The 23,317-nt window shown below is 32.2% G+C and overlaps 2 protein-coding genes and 1 pseudogene across 2 annotated transcripts; all 3 read right to left on the minus strand.

The window, feature by feature from the left end:
* Positions 1 to 662: 662 nt before the first annotated feature.
* LOC139507503 (uncharacterized) lies at positions 663 to 4,070 on the minus strand. The gene is made up of 2 exons (XM_071295773.1): positions 3,926 to 4,070; positions 663 to 2,045 (listed from the first exon to the last, which is right to left on the minus strand). Exons 1-2 carry the CDS (start codon positions 3,928 to 3,930, stop codon positions 839 to 841), a joined length of 1,212 nt encoding a protein of 403 aa, XP_071151874.1. The 5' UTR covers positions 3,931 to 4,070; the 3' UTR covers positions 663 to 838.
* A 6,209-nt stretch (positions 4,071 to 10,279) lies between these two features.
* On the minus strand, positions 10,280 to 12,004 carry LOC139507505 (uncharacterized). The gene has a single exon (XM_071295774.1). It carries the CDS (start codon positions 12,002 to 12,004, stop codon positions 10,280 to 10,282), a length of 1,725 nt encoding a protein of 574 aa, XP_071151875.1.
* A 1,502-nt stretch (positions 12,005 to 13,506) lies between these two features.
* Positions 13,507 to 23,084, minus strand: LOC139507502 (pyruvate dehydrogenase E1 component subunit beta, mitochondrial-like; annotated as a pseudogene).
* Between the last annotated feature and the right edge of the window lie 233 nt (positions 23,085 to 23,317).

Consider the following 23,317-nt stretch of genomic DNA (forward strand, 5'->3'; position numbering starts at 1 on the left):
TATTGAAATCTCTATTGACGCGACTTAAATGAAAATGTCTCTGTGTATATATTTATCAAGGTTATGCTTAAAATATACCAGATTTCTACAAATTTGTAGCACACATTGTTTTTTACGGTAAGCTGTGCTGCGTTATTTGTGTTGTTTAGTATCTTATTAAGTTATTTGTTTCTACGATTACTACATAAAAGATGGATTTTTTAAAACTTCAAATCACTGGCGTTCTTTTCTCGAACGTTCGTACAATTCATTGAACAGTTGCGTTAATTTTTTTTCTCTAACGTCTTCCAGTAGTATGTGCCGTCTTTTTTGTTCTGTTTTCCGTAAACAAATATCCCGGGTCAGATGATTATTTTATCATTTATTCTATTCTAAATATGATTCATTATGAGATTTGATTAGGATATAGTTGTGGATCAAAGGATTGTGTAATATCTGATTATCATAAATGTGTGTTATACTTTTAAAATCATGTGTCATGAATTGACATTTGTATTAAAATAATTTGAATGGATCACACAGAACCAGATACAACGAATTGTTAAGCAGTTCGTAAAATATACAGATTTTAAAAGACAATGTGTAGTAGTTTCTATGAGTCTTTTAATTTTTCACTGATAAGTAGGGTATTGAAAATCTGGTTCAAGTTTGTCTGCCAATGATTCAGATTGACTTTTTATTTCATGTGGTTAAGCAACCAACTACAAAAGAAAGATATTCAGTTTAACTTATAAAGCCATACGTTTTCTAAAGATTTCATGTAACAATATTGATTTTTTGCGATACATTACAATTTCTGTACAATTTAAGTTTACACCAACGAGCGAAATGACTTGAATCATTTGAAAAAATGTGCATACCGCTTTTCACCAAGCTTACTTCGAGCCCTTTCCACCACCTCCTCTGGAGCATAGACAGTATAATCAGTCGAAAAATCTGTAACTTTTACACTTCCATCAAAAGGAATTCTTAATGTATCCTCCCGAATTTTTCTATCTCTATGTAAACCACGAAATGCATAATGAGCTATTTTACACTGTAGAGATCTGTCGTGTGATTCAATTTCAAGTACGACAGCAGAATGCACACATCTGTAATATGTGTATGTTATTATATCACCAATCTCTACATCACTTTTTGATCTGATCGGTTGTTTTTTTACATTTAATATATTTTTATTTCTCTCGAAACACGGTGCACAGAGCATTCCTTTGTCAAATTCGATTTTATTTCGAAGAGCTTCGTCGCCAATACCTTGAAATCCTTGACTTACAAAAAGTCCCTTTACCATTCGTATCTTTCGGATTTGTAAGCTAAGACCCTGTCCTGTAACGCACCATGTTGTAAAATGCTCACAGTTATTATTAAGCAAGTTGTATTTGAATTCAGGGTTGGATTTTGTTGTGACTGCTCTAGTGACAATCTCTTTGGGCGAAAAATGATCAATTGTATCCGAATATTTATACACCATAACTTTTATCTTCTTTAAATTTATTCGTTTCGTTTCTGTTAACAGTTTTGCTTTGTTACCAAACGGTCGCATACAATTGTAAATTGCACCAGCTGTCGTGTTTGATGCATGTACCAATTCTAAGTCTACTTTATGATCTTTTCCATTTGAAGGTTTTACATCGATTACAATTGCATGGTGATCATATATTCGTCCATGGAACTTTATGTGATCCCCTCTTTTAATTTCTTCACTTGTGAAAACCTGAATCGGTTTGACACATTCAAGGCATGCCACAGGTTTTGAATTTTGTGTTCTTCTACCATAAATATCATCGCAGGTATCTCTAGTATCTTCTATCTTGTTAGAATCGTCAATTTCAGGATATTTTGTAATTTCATCATGTTCGGGATATTTTGTAATTTCATCATCTTCGGGTTTTTTCATAAAACTATATGTTTTTTCTGGTACGTTACGTGTTTGCATTGTTAAGACCCTGACTGTTTCTTCAGATGGAGATCGTTGCTGTTTACTGTGTCTGAGAGCGTAATCATTCCTAGTCCATATTCTTTTTACTTTGTACTTTTTACTCTTTCTGGAAAAGAAAAATGCAATAACTTCGTTAACTCATCATGTGATACAAAATTCGCAAGGGATTCTGCGGAACACGGCGTCTCACCTTCAATTGCTGCTGTCATTATAAAATTGTAATACTGACTTAAAACGTGAGTTCATTTATCAGTCTTGAAAATTAGCGTCTGTCCAAGTCTCATAACAATACATGAATGTTTACATGTTTACAAACTTATTTCAAAAATATGTAATCCCAGACTGTCTGTGGATGTTAACTGTAACTAGAGTGCACACACTGAAATGTCTCGCCTTCTTTACTAATCATTGATATTATGTTGATAGTCCTAAGTATAAAGCTTTATTACAACTGTCACATAAACTTAACATTAAATGATAGCTAAACAAAGACCAATAAACCATGAAAATGAGGTCAAGGTCAGATGAACCATGCCAGGCAGACATGTACAGCTAACAAAGCTTCCATACAACAAATATAGTTGACCTATTACTTATAGTTTAAGAAAAATAGACCAAAACACAAAAACTTAACACTGTGCAATGAACCGTGCAATTGAGGTCATGGTCAAATAAAGCCTGAGGGACTGACATATAGATCATAATATATTTCCATACACCAAATATAGTTGACCTTTGGCATATAATATAAGATAAAAAGACCAAAACTTAAAAACTTAACTTTGACCACTGAACCATGAAAATGAGGTCAAGGTCAGATGACATCTGTCAGTTGGACATGTACACCTTCCAAACCTTCCATACACTAAATATACTAGCCCTATTGCTTATAGTATCTGAGATATGGACTTGACCACCAAAACTTAACCTTGTTCACTGATCCATGAAATGAGGTCGAGGTCAAGTGAAAACTGTCTGACGGGCATGAGGACCTTGCAAGGTACGCACATACCAAACATAGTTATCCTATTACTTATAATAAGTGAGAATTCAACATTACAAAAATTCTGAACTTTTTTTTCAAGTGGTCACTGAACCATGAAAATGAGGTCAAGGACATTGGACATGTGATTGACGAAAACTTTGTAACATGAGGCATCTATAAACAAAGTATGAAGCATCCAGGTCTTTCACCTTCTAAAATATAAACCTTTCAAGAAGTAAGCTAACGCCGCCGCCGCCGCCGCCGCCGGATCACTATCCCTATGTCGAGCTTTCTGCAACAAAAGTTGCAGGCTCGACAAAAAACTAATTAGTCCATCTATCAGAAAAATAACGACAATAAAAATACATTTTCAAAACTTTGCACTAGACATTATCTCTTGATAATTAAACAAAGCTTCTTCTAAAGTTTCATAAAATTCTATGGAAGTTTGACTGTTTTTGATGGGTAACAAACTTAAACCCAGGCTATCTACTTTGTTACCTATGAACTAAAATAAGTTCATTTATCATTTAAATATTGAAAATGAAAATAAATAATTTCAAATCTTTGCTCTGGATACTATATTTTGGACCTGTCTACATTTCATAAAATGCGATAAAGTTTGAGAAAGTTATTGTTGACAGCAAAACTTTTACGTCAGAATGAATATGAATGCTAAATGTAAAATAAATGTTTAGATATAGGAAGATGTGGTATGAGTGCCAATGAGACAACTCTCCGTCCAAATAACAATCTATAAAAGTAAACCATTATAGGTCAAGTTAGGGCCTTCCTTTATCCGTTAAAATTAATACGGGAAAATGAAAATAAATATTTCCAAAGTTTTGCTCTGGATACTATATGTTGGTCAAGCTATGTCTGGCTTTGCTCTACAAAAAAGAAAACGATACGATAGTAACAACTTTTTTCAAACAGTACTCGCAAATCAGACAAATCAGACAAACTTAAAAGTAAAACCTATACAGAAGGATAAATCTTACCCCATTTTTTCAAACTGTTGAACACTCAGATAATCTTCTTGTCTTCTTGTCAATGTCTCATTTTGAACTATGGTAAACCAGGTAAGTTGGAACAATTATATTTAAAACATTTTTAAATGCGTAATATATATATGGGATACAGTGCAATCATATATTTTTGGTGGTTATTATATATGAATTGTTTGTCTAATGATCTTTAGATAATAGTTTGGCATAAACTGTAAACTAGTTAACTCCTAGTATTAAAGTATATACAATACAAAGCCTCGAATTAAACCTTCAGTTGTTGTCCAGGTCGTCCTAAATTGCAAACTTTGCTCGTTATTTTATGAGTGTTCTGCACTGTTAAAAATTTAACTAAATCAACATGATTATGATAATAAATCTATGTTGAAGTAAATTACAAAAACAGTCCAAAAGTTCTTTCTACAGTATAGCTTTCTTTGAAAAGAAAAATAATTTAAATGTCCTAAAATTTCGTTTTGAAAAACTATAACATAATGATTGTTGAAGGTTAATGCAAGGTATAAATTGACCTTCAGTTTTTCATTGAGATAATGTTAGGCTTTTGATATTTACAATGGTCTCTATATAGACATAGGTAAAGGCCTATGCTAATAGAATAATCATGTTCTTTTAACCAGGTGAATTTATTTCATATTCGTTTTTGTTCAATGTTTTAGATAAAGTTTTACTTTAATAATGCCTTTCATGATTTTATTTTGGTGTTAATTACTTTTTTTTGGCAAATTTGTCTTTAGTACAAATCACACACCAATAGTATTTTGTATAAAGATTTAAAATATACAAGACAGTGATAATAAAGTAGCGAGGAATTCATTTTTCAAACCATAACCTACATTTGGAGAGTTTTATAGATTGAAAAAAAGGAACTTGTGACAATTTCTTACATGTATTTCATGTATAACGTCTCGAACTTTTACACAAATAACTCAAATATTTGTTTGTTTTGAGATTGTGACACAATGATGACTGCTGTATCCATTTTTAGATTGTTTTACCTATTATGTCTGTTTTGTTCACACATCGTTGTAAATATAATGGAATTTGATGCGACTGTCATATAAGTAAGAGGTTTGGCGCTATAAAACCAGGTTCAATCCAACATTTTCTAAACTTGAAAATGCCTGTACAAGTGAGGAATATGACAGTTGTTGTTTGTTCGTTTGATGTGTTTTATCATTTGATTAGGGACTTTCCCTTTTGAATTTGAATGTTCAATATTTTTGTGATTTTACTTTTTTTTAATATTTTATATTGATTCTATCAGTATTTATGACTGGTTTGGTCAGAACCTGTCCGAATTCTAATACCAAAAGTTAAATTATATACCAACATACCTGTAGTTGCATTTACCCCTATTAATGTGCCGTTTGAATGGTTTTACACTAGTAATTTTGGGGCCCTTTATAGCTTGTTGTTCGGTGTGAGCTAAGGCTCCGTGTTGAAGGCCGTACTTTAACCTATAATGGTTTACTTTTTAAATTGTTATTTGTATGGAGAGTTGTCTCATTGGCACTCACACCACATCTTCCTATATCTATTGAAAAAAAAACCAATTATTTTGTCATTACATAAATTTATCAAATGTTGTTTTTATTTAACAAATAGAGTCAAACTTATTGACAATTGAGACAATGAAAATATTGTTAAAATAAGATAACCCTTTTCAGTCGAATATTTACTCAAAATAGCAGTTTTAGTTTGGACTTTATCTAATATCAAATTAGAACCGCTCATGTGAAATCAAGAGTTGTGATAGTGAAGGTGTCAAAAAATTTAATTTTCAGATCAGAATACAACCAGTATTTTATAAAGACAAATTAGTATACTGCTGTTCAAAAGTCATAAATAGATTGAGAGAAAACAAATCCGTGTAAAACTTCCACATGTATGATTGAAGGCACATAAAACTTTCAAAAACAACAGGTTTCATATCAGACTATTTCAAAATGATGGCTTATTTACATGTCGTAGGAACATGATCATCAAATTAATTAATGAATCTTTGAAAGCATGCACTCATATCATTGTCACTTGACAAACATAATCACACCAGATTCCCAAGTTAAAGGCTCATATAACTACTTCAAAAGTCAACTGATAAAAATTTCTTGTGGATATGCACATCTATATAGCATGTCTTTATTATTTTCAGTTTCATGAAATTCTATTGTGGGATTTCAGAGGTTTTGGTGAAAATAACAGGACTGATCGATGGACTGACCCACAGATGAACAGGTCAAACTTTGTTCCAGTGGTATAATATATCTCCAATAGTAGTTACTTACTTAACTTTGTGTTCTTCTCTTATATACTTATTAATAATAAGAAATAAACATAAGCTTTTTTTTTCCGGCTTTTAATTTTCACATGAGCCAAATATTGAAACAAATGATACAAATATTAAAACAAATGATACAAACGTCAAGCATAAAATAAATCAACAAATGTGATGTTATGAACCAATTTATCCAATTATACTGCAATAACTTTCAAACAGAAAAGAATATGAACAGACTTCAGTTTCACTTTTTCGTTACATCCACAGTATTCTGCTAACAACTGACAATTAATTGCAATACTCATAGAAGAAGACCCTATATCAATACTGAACGAATAACAATGAGATGAAGAACAACGATCAAGAGTTGTTGACGTATTTCTAAACTATGTTGAAGTCCTACCTTTAATCACAAAGTAATTAAAAATTCATCTAGAGTTGTCTCTCTTTATCTGTTGTTTTACCGTAATTCACAAATACCAAAATTAACATTATACAGACTTTCTGTATATTATACTCATTTGTGTAGAGGTTCCATCCTCTGTTTTTCATTTATAACTTTTACAACTAATACAAAAACAATCCTTTGAATTAAACATACATTTTATTACACCAACTTGTATTTACATTTTCATGACTAGAATATACATTTTTACTTTGTGGCATTACTTTGGCTACAGAGTATTTTATAATATTTTGTTGAGGCGCCAGGGTGACTACCGATTACCTATACACAATGGCTATCAGCTGACCTATGTTGACATAGTGTCATAAAACCCCTGGTAGTTAAACACGGTTACACCACCACCTACCATGGGGAGTGACCGGGGAAAACACTCGTATTACCAATGCTCCAGTTATTAGTGCCCCACCTGTTGGCAGGTGTAGGCCTCCCCTCTATAAGATGAGGTGGAGGAGGTCCCAGAGTTACCCATCTGTAGACCCCACCGTTACCACTAACCACATTTTCCAAACCTGCAAATTGTAGAACTTGTCAGGCCCAGAGCAAGGGCCGAGTGAAATAATCCCCCAATCACTACCAGTCTCCCTGGACCTCCCCCCATTCAAATTTGACTCTGCGCCTAAGGATAGTAGAAGATAATTAATTTCTTTAAAATGTCTTGTTTTCTTTCAAATTGTTTAAATTGTTAATTACTTAAAACTAGAATTAATTCTGGATGCTTAAATCACAATAGTCCATATGTTAATAACGTGCTTAATGACGGAAATGTCCAAATCATAGAAACGCAAGTTTATTCCAAATAGTCCTGTATAGGTCCAATACTATGAAGGTCCGGCTTGTATACTGGTAACCATAATATTGTAATCAAATACAGCAAACCAGTGCCTGAAAATATAAAACAAAAACAGAAGCAACTATTCTCATAGGGAGGGCGGGCGAGTTTGGATATTTTAACTTATTTGCGTAACACTTGCTTTCTTGTCGACAGCAAATTAACAAGTGCCCGATACGGGAATTCCAAAATTCTATTCTAGCTGATACGGGAATTCCAAAATTCTGATTCATGCTGCGATCGCCGCTATGGCCATGCCGAATATGGCATTGAGCTACAGGCTGCAACGCCCAGGACTTCAACATAGTTTAGAAATACGTCAACAACTCTTGATCGTTGTTCTTCATCTCATTGTTATTCGTTCAGTATTGATATAGGGTCTTCTTCTATGAGTATTGCAATTAATTGAGATTATAAAAATTTTATATTTTCAATAATCTGGTTTAATTCAATCAAATATTCGTGTGGGTGCGTACCTTTAATCACAAAGTAATTAAAAATTCATCTAGAGTTGTCTCTCTTTATCTGTTGTTTTACCGTAATTCACAAATACCAAAATTAACATTATACAGACTTTCTGTATATTATACTCATTTGTGTAGAGGTTCCATCCTCTGTTTTTCATTTATAACTTTTACAACTAATACAAAAACAATCCTTTGAATTAAACATACATTTTATTACACCAACTTGTATTTACATTTTCATGACTAGAATATACATTTTTACTTTGTGGCATTACTTTGGCTACAGAGTATTTTATAATATTTTGTTGAGGCGCCAGGGTGACTACCGATTACCTATACATAATGGCTATCAGCTGACCTATGTTGACATAGTGTCATAAAACCCCTGGTAGTTAAACACGGTTACACCACCACCTACCATGGGGAGTGACCGGGGAAAACACTCGTATTACCAATGCTCCAGTTATTAGTGCCCCACCTGTTGGCAGGTGTAGGCCTCCCCTCTATAAGATGAGGTGGAGGAGGTCCCAGAGTTACCCATCAGTAGACCCCACCGTTACCACTAACCACATTTTCCAAACCTGCAAATTGTAGAACTTGTCAGGCCCAGAGCAAGGGCCGAGTGAAATAATCCCCCAATCACTACCAGTCTCCCTGGACCGCCACATGAGAGCCCCAGTCAGCTACCAAATCTGACTGGGGTTCTCACCTCCACAAAATTTTCATTATTGAATCATTGGAAAAGTTGATTTTGTTGTGCGTAGGAAAGACTCAACCCCCCCCCCCCCCCCCCCTTGTATATTATTTAAGAAAACCTGATTTCCAGTTTGTGACAAATGAGTTCCATCTGTTCTGTATAAAGACACTTCACTTGCTCTAATGTTCTCATGTAATATAGCTTTCCCCCCGTTTTCTATTACAAAGTTTTTGACCACTGAATTCACTCTTTTTCTCTTCTGTTCGATTATTGCACCCGCATTCAAGGGGGCAAAATGCCAGTATCTGCGCTGTAGCATTGAAGACCATATTATAATAACATTTTAAAATAAAGCCTTGTAACGTAGGATAGAACATTTTACATTTTCCATTAAACCCTTCCCTGTCAATTCTAAATCTGTCAAATCATTAGCTCCACAGTGAATTATTATAAAATGAGGAGAAGGTAAACTTTTTCTTTTTGCGTCCAGTAGGGAGTCCAAATCTTTAATCTGTAAACCAGGTTGCCCAATCCAGTATGTTGTTACACCTTTTGACCCCAGTCCAAGGTTGTTCTTACCATATTTCTTCGCCTCTACGTTGGCCCAATGAACAAGGGAACTTCCAACAATCCATAAAATCTTGGGACCTGTGAAAACCTTTAGCTTGTTAGCTTTTTGAAACTAGAAAAATTGTAACCTAATATAGCGAGAATAAGCATGCGATTTCCATCTGCCTAATCTCATAATTACCTCCTCTGAGACCCCCTGCCTGGCTAGTTCCGTGGCTCCCCCAATTCTAAAACTATGTGACCTAAAATGGCCTTTACTAATACGAAGAAAATGTAAAGCTTTTTCCAGTATACTACTGAATTGGTATCTAGTTAAAGGCATACCAGTATAATGGATAAACAAATCTGTATTGTTACAGGTAGGTCGTACCTTTAAATATTCGTTAATGAGTCGTACCGGACAGTAGTTTTTTCCGTTCTCAGCTATCAACAAAGTAACAGACTTTCCCTTTTGGTCAGTTTTTGACCACCTTACTCTTAGCTCCAGGACTTTTCTCCTTACTAAAATATCAGAAATTGTTAAGTTGGAGCCATTTATAACAGACTTGGATTTTGAAGTAGTGATTTCCCCTACTCTTAGCAAACCAAAGAAGGCAACAGAAAAAACTGCTGAAAATAAAGCAGCTTCATATTTATTCTTACATACTTTATCTAAACAACTAATCATATCTGATAACAATTGCACTGTAATTGGTGCTCTAATGCCATTACGTTTTCCCCCTTGAATTCTTTTTATTCCTTCTAATGCCTTTCCAATTATAAAGAATTTTGTAGTATCCTGTATCCCTTGAATTTTATGATGGTATGAAACTCCTGATATATAAGATGATATGGTTCCCCCCGAAAGACCCTGTACTGACAAAAAAGCTATAAAATTTAACAAATCATTGACTGGCACCGGCCAATCCTGTTTCAATTTATAAGATGGTCTAAAAGTACAAAGTTTTGACAGAGCCAAATTGTATGATTTTTGTGTATTTTTGGACACACCTTGATTGACAATATAATCAGCCACCTGACTTAAATGTTCCAGATCTGTGTTGGAATTTTGGTTGGCCACTGGTCTGCTTCTGGAGCTAGGCTTCTGAACTTCCCCCACTGAGAACGAGAAAGACAATCAGCAATTTGGTTTTGTTTTGAAGGGATATAAATTGCCTTAACTAATGTATTATTTTTTAAGTTCATTAAAACCATCTGTCTTACTAAAGTCATAACTCTACTTGACTTGCTAGTTTTCATATTAATGATTTGAACAACCGCCTGATTATCAACATGAAAAATAACTTTTTTGTTAACAAAATAGGATTCCCAGGACATAAGAGCAGCTACAACTGGAAACAACTCTAACAATGTCATATCTCTGGTGATTCCAGTCTCAACCCAATGTTTTGGCCATGTGCCTTGGGCCCACTGACCTGCAAAATAGATCCCATACCCGCCTTTGGACCCCCCTGCACTATCAGTGAACAACTCTAATTTTTCATTTGAAACCCATACATTGTCTGTTATTACAGTTACACCATTGTATTGTTTTAAAAAGTCTAACCAAACTTCTAAATCTGCTTTCATCTGCTTGTTTACTCGGATTTTGAAATATGATTTTCTTACCCCAATTGTTGAATTTATGAGTCTGCGACAGAAGGTGCGGCCTGGAGCAACTACCTTACAAGCAAAATTCAGGAGCCCAAGAAGGGATTGCATATCTTTAAGAGTTATTTTAGAACTGTCCAAGGTATCTCTGATTTTTTGTGAGAGTTTGACAAGTTTTTCATTTGGAAGTCGCTTGATTAAATTCTGTGTATCAAATTCTATACCCAAAAACATAAGTAATGTAGTCGGCAAAGTAGTCTTGTCACTAGCAAGAGGAATACCTATTTTGTTGCGTACCTCTTGGAATAACTTCAAAGTATTGCCAACTTTTGATGTTTGGCTCGACTCGACAAAAAGAAAATCATCTAAATAATGGAGGATATCATCATTTCCGCTTTTTAGCTGTATTATCCAATGCAAAGATTTTGCAAATTTCTCCCACAGGGCACAACTTATTGAGGCCCCCATAGGGAGCATTTTATTAAGATAATATTCACCCTGAAATTTTATCCCCAACAAGTCAAAATCGTGCGGGGCAATTGGCAACAAACGAAAAGCCGCTTTTACGTCACACTGACTTAATCGGGCAAATGTTTTGTGTCTATTAATCAAACATGCTGCTTCGTCCACTGAACTGTACTGCACTGAACAATGATCTTTATCAATAAAATCGTTTATTGAATTATTCTCAGGATAGGATAAATGTTGAATAAGTCTGAAATCCCCATCCTTTTTTGGCACTAGCCCCATTGGTGATACCTGAAGTGTGGGAAAAGGTGGGTATCTGAAAGGACCAGCTTTGCGACCAAGTTTAACTTCCTTCATTAATTTTTCTTTAAAAATTTTGGGTAGCTGTAATGCACTTTTTAAATTGGAACTCTCCCTTGGTTCCCTAGAGCCAAAATATTTTAAAGAAAAACCGTATTTGAAACCAGATATAATTTCATGTGCTACATTGTTAAGTGGGTAGAATTCTAAATAATTTTCCAAGACTGATACTTTTATAGGAGTATTTCCCAATGAATAAAAATTAATACTTTTTGTTATTTCTTCCTTGCGCCCGGTTATTACATTGGGCTTTTCTGTGTTTGCCACTGCATATTTCACATATGTGTTTAAACCTACAACGAGGGAAGTAGGGACAGTCAGTACCATTATTATAGTATTTACATGACATATTTACACTTCCACTAGTTACCTGTGATTTTTGATGTGTTCTATTGTTTGGAAGTGTAGCTGCATTTGAATTATAATTACCACGATTTTGTGTATCTGTTCTATAACCCTGTGATTGCACTGACACACTGTTGTGTACTGTGGGAGATGTGATGTGTAATAGCCAATATTCACCGTGTATATTTCCCCAAGATAAATTAGGATTCTTTTCTATTTTTAGCCTAAATTGCTCGTCATAGGTAGCCCAGTTTTCTGACCTAGTTGCCGCTAATCTTATATCGCGCATATATTTTAACAATTCCTGTGCCCGTGTGTTGTATTTCTCAATGTAGACACTCATAAAATCATGAATGCTGAAGTCCATTCATTTATTGACAAATAAACCCCCCGACGATCTTTTTTCAATGCAAATTTTCCCCCTTTTTAATTTCAAATCGCCCTCGTCAACCACTTCCATTTCTTTTTGCGTTCTCAAAAGAGAATGAAGCTCTATAAATTTTCTTTAATTTTAAAAGACATGTGTTCCCCCACTGTGTCATGAACGCTAGATTCTTGTGACGGAGTGAAATCAACGGAATTATTTTAATTTTCACATGAGCCAAATATTGAAACAAATGATACAAATATTAAAACAAATGATACAAACGTCAAGCATAAAATAAATCAACAAATGTGATGTTTTGAACCAATTTATCCAATTATACTGCAATAACTTTCAAACAGAAAAGAATATGAACAGACTTCAGTTTCACTTTTTCGTTAAATCCACAGTATTCTGCTAACAACTGACAATTATTTAATCATTATTGTGATAATGTCTTCTCCAAACTAATCCCATTTTATCATTACTATAATTTTTTGGTTCAAATCATATCTAAATCCAGGCTTAAAGTTCAAGGTTTAATTGTAGAAAATTTGATATGTAAAACAGAAAAGCCTTCCTCATTGTGTTCTTGTTGTTATCATTTCAAACAAGAGTATGTTAAGTCAGCAACTAGAGTATGTTAACACAATTACACAACTAAAAGTTTGGTAGTACGTTATTTTGATGAAACATACCTGTCATAACTTGGAAACTAGGGCAAACAAAAATTCAGTCAGGTCAAAATATAAAACATGAGGTACACACTGCATTGGGTACAGAACATTTCTAGCAGTTAAAATTAAATCCAGTCACTGGTTTTAAAAGGAGTTGATGCAACACAGTGCAGATGAATAACATCAATCAAATCAAATAAAATTAGTCACTTAAAACCTCACTAACCCTTTTGCCAAGTAAGGCATATAATAACATAAAACACATTGGAACATACTTTCCCCATAACTAATATCTAAATTATGCTCTTTTTCATTCCTTGGTTCTAAAGAAAGTAACACAATTTTAAGACTTTATTACTGACATCACTTATAGTTAACACATATTAATCTTCAAGAGATTCAACAGAATATCATAAATAAAAAATAACAGCTACATTTGATAAAATTTTATCTACAGAAATCAACCCGACTAAAAAAATAACCTGTAACAGATGAACTTTTATAAAAAGAATGTACTTCATATTAGACACTGAGCAATTTAACAGTAATCTTTTCAAAACATGAAGTCAGTCTATGCTCACGACTAAAACAATTCTATTATAAGTTATATCTCCAATTTCAACTGATTTCCTAAGTAAGTCCCAACAGTTAAAAATCCCCTAAAGTGAGTATTTGTTAGGATATATTCAGCGACTTTTTGACTGCTCCAACAATGTTATGAGTTTGAGGAAATGAATTATCTTCTAACTGTTTAGCATATGGTGTAGGTAGTCAGCTCCTGTAACACGTAATACTGGTGCATCAAGGTAATTAAAGGCTTGACCTACAAAATAAGTTTTCTATTACAACATTTATTGGTACCACACATACTTCAATAAAGATATTTTCAAAGTTGATTTTTTTCTCTTACACATATTTAAAGTATAAATAATGATAACATTAATTCTTTTTCTATCTGTAAACAAATAAGCATACAGTAAATTTAGACATTATTGTGTGCAATTATTAATGCCACATTTGAAAATGGAAAAAATGCGAGATTAAATATTGGATATCATGAAATCTGCATACAAATATATGTATCAGATATAAGAATGTGAGTCTTATTATTGTGATACTCATTGAGTCGCATTATTCCTGTCAATAAAAATCTCGCAATAATTTCTTAATTACAGAATTAATTCTCTCTTATGAAAATTTTCATAAAATAGTATAAAATTTATGAAATAAGGAAATTAATTTATGCTTCTATTTGTTTTTCAACTTTTGATGCATGAAATTACTGAACATGTTGCTTTCATTTTAAAGTTACTAGAAGATACCTCTGCTTGTAGACTATCAGTCCAGAGCATATCATAAGCTTAGTAGTTAGTGCTTTGGTACTGACATGATTGATAACAAACCTTTCTAAAATTGTCTTTTTTAAAATTTTTAAAGGTTTCAACTCCTTCAGTCAAAGTTGACCATAAATGGATTGGCCATTTTTTTAAGGTATTTTTTGTCATATAGCTCTGCAAACTGTTTCAGTTTGTACAAATCCTCAGCTTTCATTTATTCAACTGTGAGCATTCTTAATGCATGTAAATCCAGAAAGCTCTTCAAATGCATGAAATTATGAACATGTTTTTTTTATGTGTTGTTTTCATTTTATAAGAGAAAGATAAGAGTATTTACTCTAACAACTTACTTTCTATCACTCTTGCACATATTTCAGATCCAATTCCACACTGAGGCCATCCACCCTCCACGGTTACTAAATGGTTTGTTTTCATCACTGATTTTACAATTGTTTCTTCATCCATTGGACGAATTGATCTTAAATTTATAACCTAAAAACAAAGTTCTAATTTATTTTTTAGGTCAAAGCATACAAATTTATGGCATGAATATTCATCTTAATGAGGCAGTATCTACAAAATTCATGTTTTCATGTGATACCATTGTTGCCTTATTCATAGATCTAATAAAAAAATATATTTCATGTCAAATTCAGAATTAAAGCCCTGATTTATTATGCAAAAGTATGTGATTCTGAACAGGGATAAAAATATTGGGTTAAACAATCTTACTAGCACATGTGCTCGGAGATCTTATTTTTCTGAAAAACAATGTGAATTCTAATTGTGTCCATCTGGCATAATTACCAAACATCATCTTTCTCTGTTAAAAAAAAAAATATTACCTCACATTCCACACCTTGTCCTGCTAATCATTGGCTGCCTCTAAACAATGTCCTACATATCTACTGTGTGATACTAATGTTATGTGGTTACCTAAAGAGTACAAGCATAAGCTATAACAAACCATTCAATAAACATTGCAGGAGAAAGAAGCTATGGAGTATCAAATAAATAAATGGGGAATGTGTCCATTTGACACAGATGATGCTTGCATATCATATAAAGTTATGTGACGAAGAACATTACAATTTGTTCTTGATCTGAGTTTTGTAGTAATTATCATTGTGAATAAGTTTCATAACATTTGGTTGAGGCTATCTGAAGTTAAAGAATGGAAACAAAATATTTAGCATTTTTTTTTCATTTGTAAAGGGGCATAACTCTTAAACAGTTAAATTGATGCCACATAAATTCGAAATTGATCTGTGATTTGTGGTAATAATCATTGTGTATAAGTTTCATAACATTTGGTAGAGGCAAACTAAAGTTTGAGAACTTGAATGAGAAATTTAGCAATTTTCCATTTGTAAAGGGGAATAACTCTAGAACGGTTAAGAGTGACACCACCAAAATTCAAACTTGATCTGTGTTTTGTGGTAATAAGCATTTTGTACAATGTTTAATGCCCCCTCCTCTCTAAGCATCAAGATTCCATCTGACATATGAAATACAAAACCTTGGTATGGATGTATGTATATACAGTTGACATTGGTAAAACTTAATGCCCCCTCAGCTTTAAGCATCAAGATTCCATCTGACATATGAAATACTAACCTTGGTATGGATGTATGTATATACAGTCGACATTGGTAAAACTTAATGCCCCCTCAGCTCTAAGCATCAAGATTCCATCTGATATATGAAATACTAACCTTGGTATGGATGTATGTATATACAGTCGACATTGGTAAAACTTAATGCCCCTCAGCTCTAAGCATCAAGATTCCATCTGACATATGAAATACTGACCTTGGTATGGATGTATGTATATACAGTTGACATTGGTAAAACTTAATGCCCCCTCAGCTCTAAGCATCAAGATTCCATCTGACATATACTAACCTTGTCTTTCTATTTTAGCTTTCCTATAGGAATAACGAAATCTTCTGACATAGCTTCATCAGACATGTCAAATGATGTTCCATACATAATCTCATTCTCTAAAAATACAACTGGAAAGAAAAAAAAACATCTTAAATCAATTTTATTTAAAGTAATAGTCACACCATTTACACAGAAATATCTACACTAAAATGTACGAAAATCAGTTTTTTTTGTTCCTTGTTGTTAATTTTCTATTTTGGCAGTGATGTTCCTTTGACACCATCTCATGGTGTTTATATTTTTCAACTTAGAAAACATATGACAAACAGAATAGCATATCCAAAATTTTAAAGTGTTGTTTATTAAGCCTGTAAATGTAGATACGATCAGAATAAATATAGCACTCCTTGGGATAAACTATTTTAAAATGTTAACAATTCATACTGTAATTAGATCTTTGAATATTATTTTCATCCATATAAATATTGTTTGTTATCAGAAAATTTAAACAAAACTAAATACTGTTGTTCACATATGTACATTCACAATTCTACAATCTGTTAATACCTCTATTTTGACATTGTTTTCTGTGACTTTAATGAAGTCTTTACACTAAATCTGTTGTATGCTGGATGTGTAGTGATTGATATTTAAGTCCAAGATGCATGATTTTTATTAATTTTTATTGGCTTTAAACTAGCTACATGTATCAGAAACTCACATACTCTCAGATCTGTACTTTGTGTCTTTTGAGTTTTTGTCGGGGTTTTGATTTGCTTTGTATCTAATGAGTTAAGCCATTTTCAACTGATTGATTGATTGTTGGTTGATATAAGTCAAGTGGAAAATATACCATGTGTGTAAAGTATGAGCATTTCAACTGATTTTCATAGTTTGTTCTTAGTTGTACTGTTAAACCAATGTCCAGGGTATTTCAGGGAAGAGTTTGTCCAGCAAACATGTTAAACCCATTCTGTATATGCCTGTCCAAAGTAAGAAGCCTGTAATTCTAGTTTGTCATTTGTTTCTGTATATTATACTTTTGTTTGGTTAATTAATCAGGCTGTTAAGTTTTCTCATTGAAGTGTTTCAGATTTGTCTTTTCAGGTCTTTTAAAGCGATCTATGCATTATAGGTTTTACACTTTGTTGAAGGTCATAAGGGGACTTATAGTTGTTAATGTCTATGGCATTTGGTCTTTGTTGAAGAGAGTTGTTTCTTAGAAATTATACAGATTCTTTTTAAATTTACTTTGTTATCCAAAAGCTTCAGTCATTTCTATTTTAGAACCTTTCAATTACCTGCAAAAAATTAAGATTTGATAACTTCCCTTCATACAGACCTGGGTTAGGATCTCTAATTGCTGCTTTTAATAACCCTTTACAATCTTCTGAAGAGAATGGGGATAATACTTTTAGTCCTGGACAAGTACTGTACCATGAAGCAAAGCACTGTGAATGTTGGGCTCCAACACCAGCTGCAGCTCCATTTGGTCCTCGAAAGACAATAGGGACTGGAACCTGTCAAAACAATTATGAAAATTTGATTTAATATATAGTTTAAGGTGAGACTGGATCTCACTTATACACAACAGTACAGACAATATGATGAATGTTAAGATATCTCTCTGATCATTCATTGGAAGCTATGACAGAAGTGCAAACTAATGATATCATTCTAATTCTAGTGTTTGTGTGATATAGTGTAAAAGCAAACTAAAACTTTTTGTTGATGTAAACATGTGAAAATTTGAGAAGTAATATAACATTGTATACACAAATGTATAATAACAGATGTCATGGCAAGAACTACTCTGTCACCTGTTCTCATTTTCCTACAACCTCTTGTAACTTTTGAAAACATTCTCTTGTTATTAATTGAAGATATAAGAGTCGAAAAATATTTTCAAAATCAGACAAAATATAAAAAGGTGATATGGATGATATAACATTACCAAATCAATTCTTGTCAACAATTTCAATAGATGATATAAAAATGTACAAAACTTAAAAGTTAACAGCCACAGAAATGTTTGTTTGTATACTAGTTTGTCTGGTTACTAGAGCCTTCTCGTATAATAGCTTACCTGCCCTGCTGACATATAAATGTTTTAGCTGCTGAGTTGATCACCTGAAATTTAAAAGTATATAAATCTGATCACATTGATTATACAGATGAGGGAAACTTGCTTTTCCTGAATCCATTTTGACACACAATGATGTATAAATTTAATTAGCAGTAGTTCTATATTAAAAAAACAATTATTATTCTATTGATCCTGTATAGGAAGGATTTTAACTAGACTGAGCCATAATTCAATTCTATAGCTTAAATATACTTCATTCAAACAATAAATCTTTGAATTGAATTGTTATCATTTGTCAATAACTCAGAATAACTTCAAATTCAACATCATGTAACGAAAAATTATCTAAAGTTATCAACAGTGCTTTTTTTTGTTTTATGCATTTTTGTTTTTTGTTTTAAAAAAAACCTAAATATTTTGAAATGAGGTACAAGATAAAATAAGAATAATTTTTCAGTTATTAAGCATAAGATTAATTATAGGTTTTCAAGTGTAACTGTTTATATTAAAATACAGATAATTATTGTTAAAAATAACAGAAGAAAATAAAATTAAAGAATATACCATACTGATCTATTGCTTGCATGGAGAAATTAAATGTCATGAATTCACATATTGGTTTCAAGCCTGCCTGAAAAAAAAAATTACATCTACAGTTAGATGGTAAATAAAGTGATCTTGATTTATGTATTATTATAGTCATTCAAATTGCTTATTTTGTAACCATTTAAATTCTGTGCATTTGTGTTTATTTCCAATTATATTGTACTAGAAAGGAATAATTCTTGCTACTATAAAAATGTAAACGCTCATCAGAATGCTCATAGGTGTATTACAAAATAAACAGGACAAACAGCTACTGTTACTTTCCAGATAATGCTTAATCCAATGTAGTGATAAGAATAAAGGCATGCTGTAAACTTTAAGGTTCCCAACTAATTTACACGTTAATGCTACTATCAAGTTAAAAATCAACTAATTTATTTTATGTACAATGATCAAATTGTTCATACAGATTAAGATGGGTTGCTTCCCCTGAATAAATGTCAATATGGACCGTTGTAGCATTTAAATATTACAGACTTAACATGAGGGGAGTTATCTCATATATTTGAACTAATAATAAATTCAAGATGTATGATTTATTTAGTTTATAAATATTACCATAGCTGCTCCTACTGCAATACCAGCAAAACCCATCTGCAAAACAAAATGTCAGAAAATTTCTAGATGAAATAATACAACAAACAATATAGAGGCATGAAGATACAGTTACATACTGTCTATTTAAATAATCCTGAAACATCAATAAAGGTAGAAATTAACATTTCACAAAGCTGCTATTTTTAAATCTCAACTTGTGACATTGAGGTTGTTATTTTGAAAATCAAATATGCAAGAATAATATAATAATGTTGGGTTTGTCAATATCTAATCCCATTGTAATTACTTCAAAATCTAGAAATTCAGACCCCAAACAATTTACATATAATTGGATAGTAAAATAAAGTTCCTTTGAAAAACTGAAAATTATGAAACACAAAATAATTAACTTTCCCCATTTGTGAAACTTCTATTTCTGATTTACAGTAACTGATAATTGCAGTATAAAAGTAAAATTTAATCAGTGGATTATAATTGAATTTGAAACAAGAAATATAGATTCCTACACTGCAACAAGTGTATTACAATATATCTCCACTCGAGACAAGTTAATTTTATTATTTAAAGCGTGAGGCTTGCCGAGCATTTTAAATAATTAAATTTAACTGTCGAGAATAGAAAAATATCGTAATACACGAGTTATAGTGTCAGAATCTGTTTCTCTAATGACTTTAATCATTCTTTTTCAAAGATTTTCAGAAACTTGTGTTCTTTATATGCGACGTCATCAGGCAAGGTCGCCTTTTTCCTGACATCACAATAGGAAAATTGAAAAGAAAACAAAACATTATGACGTCATATAAATCAAATTTCGACTAATCATTTGCTGATTTTTCACTAGTGAGGAAAAATATTTTTCTCACACCAGTCAGGAAATGAGAAAATAGCACAAAAATTAGAGAAACAACAATTTTATTATTAAGAGATTGGTGAATGAATTTCGTATTTCAATTAAAAGAAATGAATGCAAACTTTAATTATGTGATAATTTTAAAACATTTTGTTACATTTTCCCACATTAAAACTTTAACAACAATTTTAGAATTTACAATACATCATTCTGAGTTTCTTAATTATCTCCCCTTACATGGAAAAAGTATGAAAAAAAACACCAAAAAACATTTAAATATTTCTCTGAGACAGCAATTCTGGTATTTGTGTGCACTTTATCTGTGTTAAGTTTGACTTATAATAAAGCCTGTCATAATTAAAGTTTTGGCTAGGTGAGCTTAAATTTGTTTTTAAATTTAACAAACCTCAGTAATAGGAGTATCTATTACTCTCTTGTCTCCATATGTCTTGTGTAATCCTCTGCTAACCTGTAATCATAAAGAAAATTTCAGAGAAAAAAATATCTTCTTTATATCACATTTACATAAACAAAAGAACCAGTAGTAGAAGACAGCTATGAGAGATGAAATCTGCTGAATTTTGTTTCGCTCTAGAAATTACAGGATAAAATATTTAGGTACACATGCTTTTTGATAAAATAAGTTATGTTTGATAATCTAGAGCTTCAAGTTTGGTTGTTTTCCATCTACTACTAACATCAGATACATTTATTGCATATACAACAAATAAATGTAAAATAAATCAAAACTTTTTTCTTTTCTTTTGGTTTATGATGATGGCAGTTTTTCATTTTTGGATAAATTCACTAGTTTTAACAGGTTTGTACATCGTAACATTGAGGCGTAGAACATAAAGCTTTAATAACTGGAACTAGAAGAACATTTAAGTAGCCGTGTAGATATTTACAGCTAAGGCCATTATCCTGCTAATAATCTTTTCTTTCACATGTTTTACAAAGAAGTTCTCAACATTACAAGAAAGTTTCTATTTAATATTATAACACCTATAGAATTTATTCCAATTATCATAATAATATTGATGAAGGATAACTGTTCAATCAGAACAACAAGGACTTTTCAAGAAAATTAAAGCATTTAATTTATATATCATTGTATTTTGAATTAGCAAGTTTCAATGGTTCAAACTGATTTCAATTTGTGAGAATATATTAAGAACCTTGTAGGCACCATCATACAATGCAACTTCCTCTCCCAATAGAAAACTTTATCATCTCTTTTGATTTCTTCATCTATAGCAGCATTCAAGGCATCCCTGACAGTTAACTGTAAAAACAATCATTTAGATTTATTTGTAATTGAATGTGCTAAAATTAGATATTATTAATTAAAATTTTGGCACAGACAAAGGTCAGTCAATGACAGGCAAACATTGGATGTGAACTGAATGATAACTTAGTTTTAGATAGATGATTTTTTTAATAGTTATTATTGGCTTTCAAATAGCTTTCAGTAACGCCAATTACTCTCAAATCTTTTGTTTGAGTGACAACGTCTTTATTCTTTTGTGCTTTGTATTATTCTAATGAGTTAAAGCTCTTTTCAACTGATTTTTATAGTAATGTTGAGCTGCGTCACCACTGTCCAAGATTAGCGGTGTGGGTTAGGGCTTACAAACATGTTAGGAGTCTGTAATTTGGTGGTTGTCTTTTGTTGCTGTACATTTGTATATCCTATTTCTTTTTGTTCATGGTTTTGTTAATAAAAAAGTAACCCCTGCTAAACATATGTGGTAAAAAGGAAGCTGATGTGTGATGGATGTAAGACCACTGCTGGGTTTATTTTCTAATTTGGATTTAAAATATACTATTCTACCACTCTTCTGACACGCTTAGCCACAGACCCAGCAGCCCAGACATGTAAAATTGCTTTGACTTTGAGGTCCGTAAAATCATCTCTACAAGTTAAGCTAACAGAATCTAACTGAACTTTCCCAAATTTGAGCTCTGTGCCTGCTGATTTAAAAGTTTTTCATGAAGACTGTTCTACACAAATGACTTAATGTAAATTTACCTGAGATCCAGCTCTAACTGTCGTTGTGGAAAACTGTTTATTGAAACTTTTCAATGGCACTTTCTGTAATTGTAAATCAAAATGCTCAGACCAAATTAAAATACTGTTTATTTTTTTCAAAGCCAACCTACACAATGGTCCTTTGGCCAAAAAATATACACTTTTGCATGTTAAAAAAATTCAGAAAAATTTACGCTGATACATTTTTGTATATATACATGAGGTAATTTGAACATGCAATTGCATGATGATAGGTTATGATTTTCAATGTTTGACAAGTTCTACACTCAATTTGCATACATCTTCTTATAAAAAATTTGAGAATCACTCCAGCAGAAATTGATTTGTAGTCAAATAAGAAAGCTCTCAAAACTTACTTTTTGAATGATTTTTTTGCAATGCAATAAAAATACTTAAGGTTTTGCATAAAACTTGGTGTCAGTTTGTGCAGGAAACAAGCATATATATGTAAGTATAATTGGAAAAGACAGATAATGAAATTCACAGTAGAGTGTCATTTCACAAATTGCCAAAATTTGCCATTTCCCAGTAAGAAGACGAAATAATTCATGAATTTACAGTTGGCCTACTTGGAAGCCTGCTACAAAAGGTTCTGATACAGAAATAAGCATGTCATACATCTTTTGTTGATTATTCATGTCCATGTAGATTTTTCATAGAGAAGTGCATGTTGTTATGGTACAGCCATCTGTGGCATCAGAAGTTTCTCATGTATAAATGCTGTATATTACACAAAACAATCTGGATATTGCATAATTTTTTTATCGTACAAGGTTTTCATCTGTACCACTTTGTAGTGTTACAAGTTGACCTTTCGTTGTAAGAGTTATCTAAAGCTTATTACCAATGGACCAATCCCCTTTCAAAAAGATATGGT

The sequence above is a fragment of the Mytilus edulis genome, unplaced genomic scaffold (genome assembly GCF_963676685.1).
Source record: "Mytilus edulis unplaced genomic scaffold, xbMytEdul2.2 SCAFFOLD_1378, whole genome shotgun sequence".
NCBI classification, from domain to species: Eukaryota; Metazoa; Mollusca; class Bivalvia; order Mytilida; family Mytilidae; genus Mytilus; species Mytilus edulis.

Excerpts from the sequence above, each read along its gene's own strand:
- LOC139507505 (XM_071295774.1), bottom strand. The coding sequence starts at position 12,004 with ATGGTACTGACTGTCCCTACTTCCCTCGTTGTAGGTTTAAACACATAT.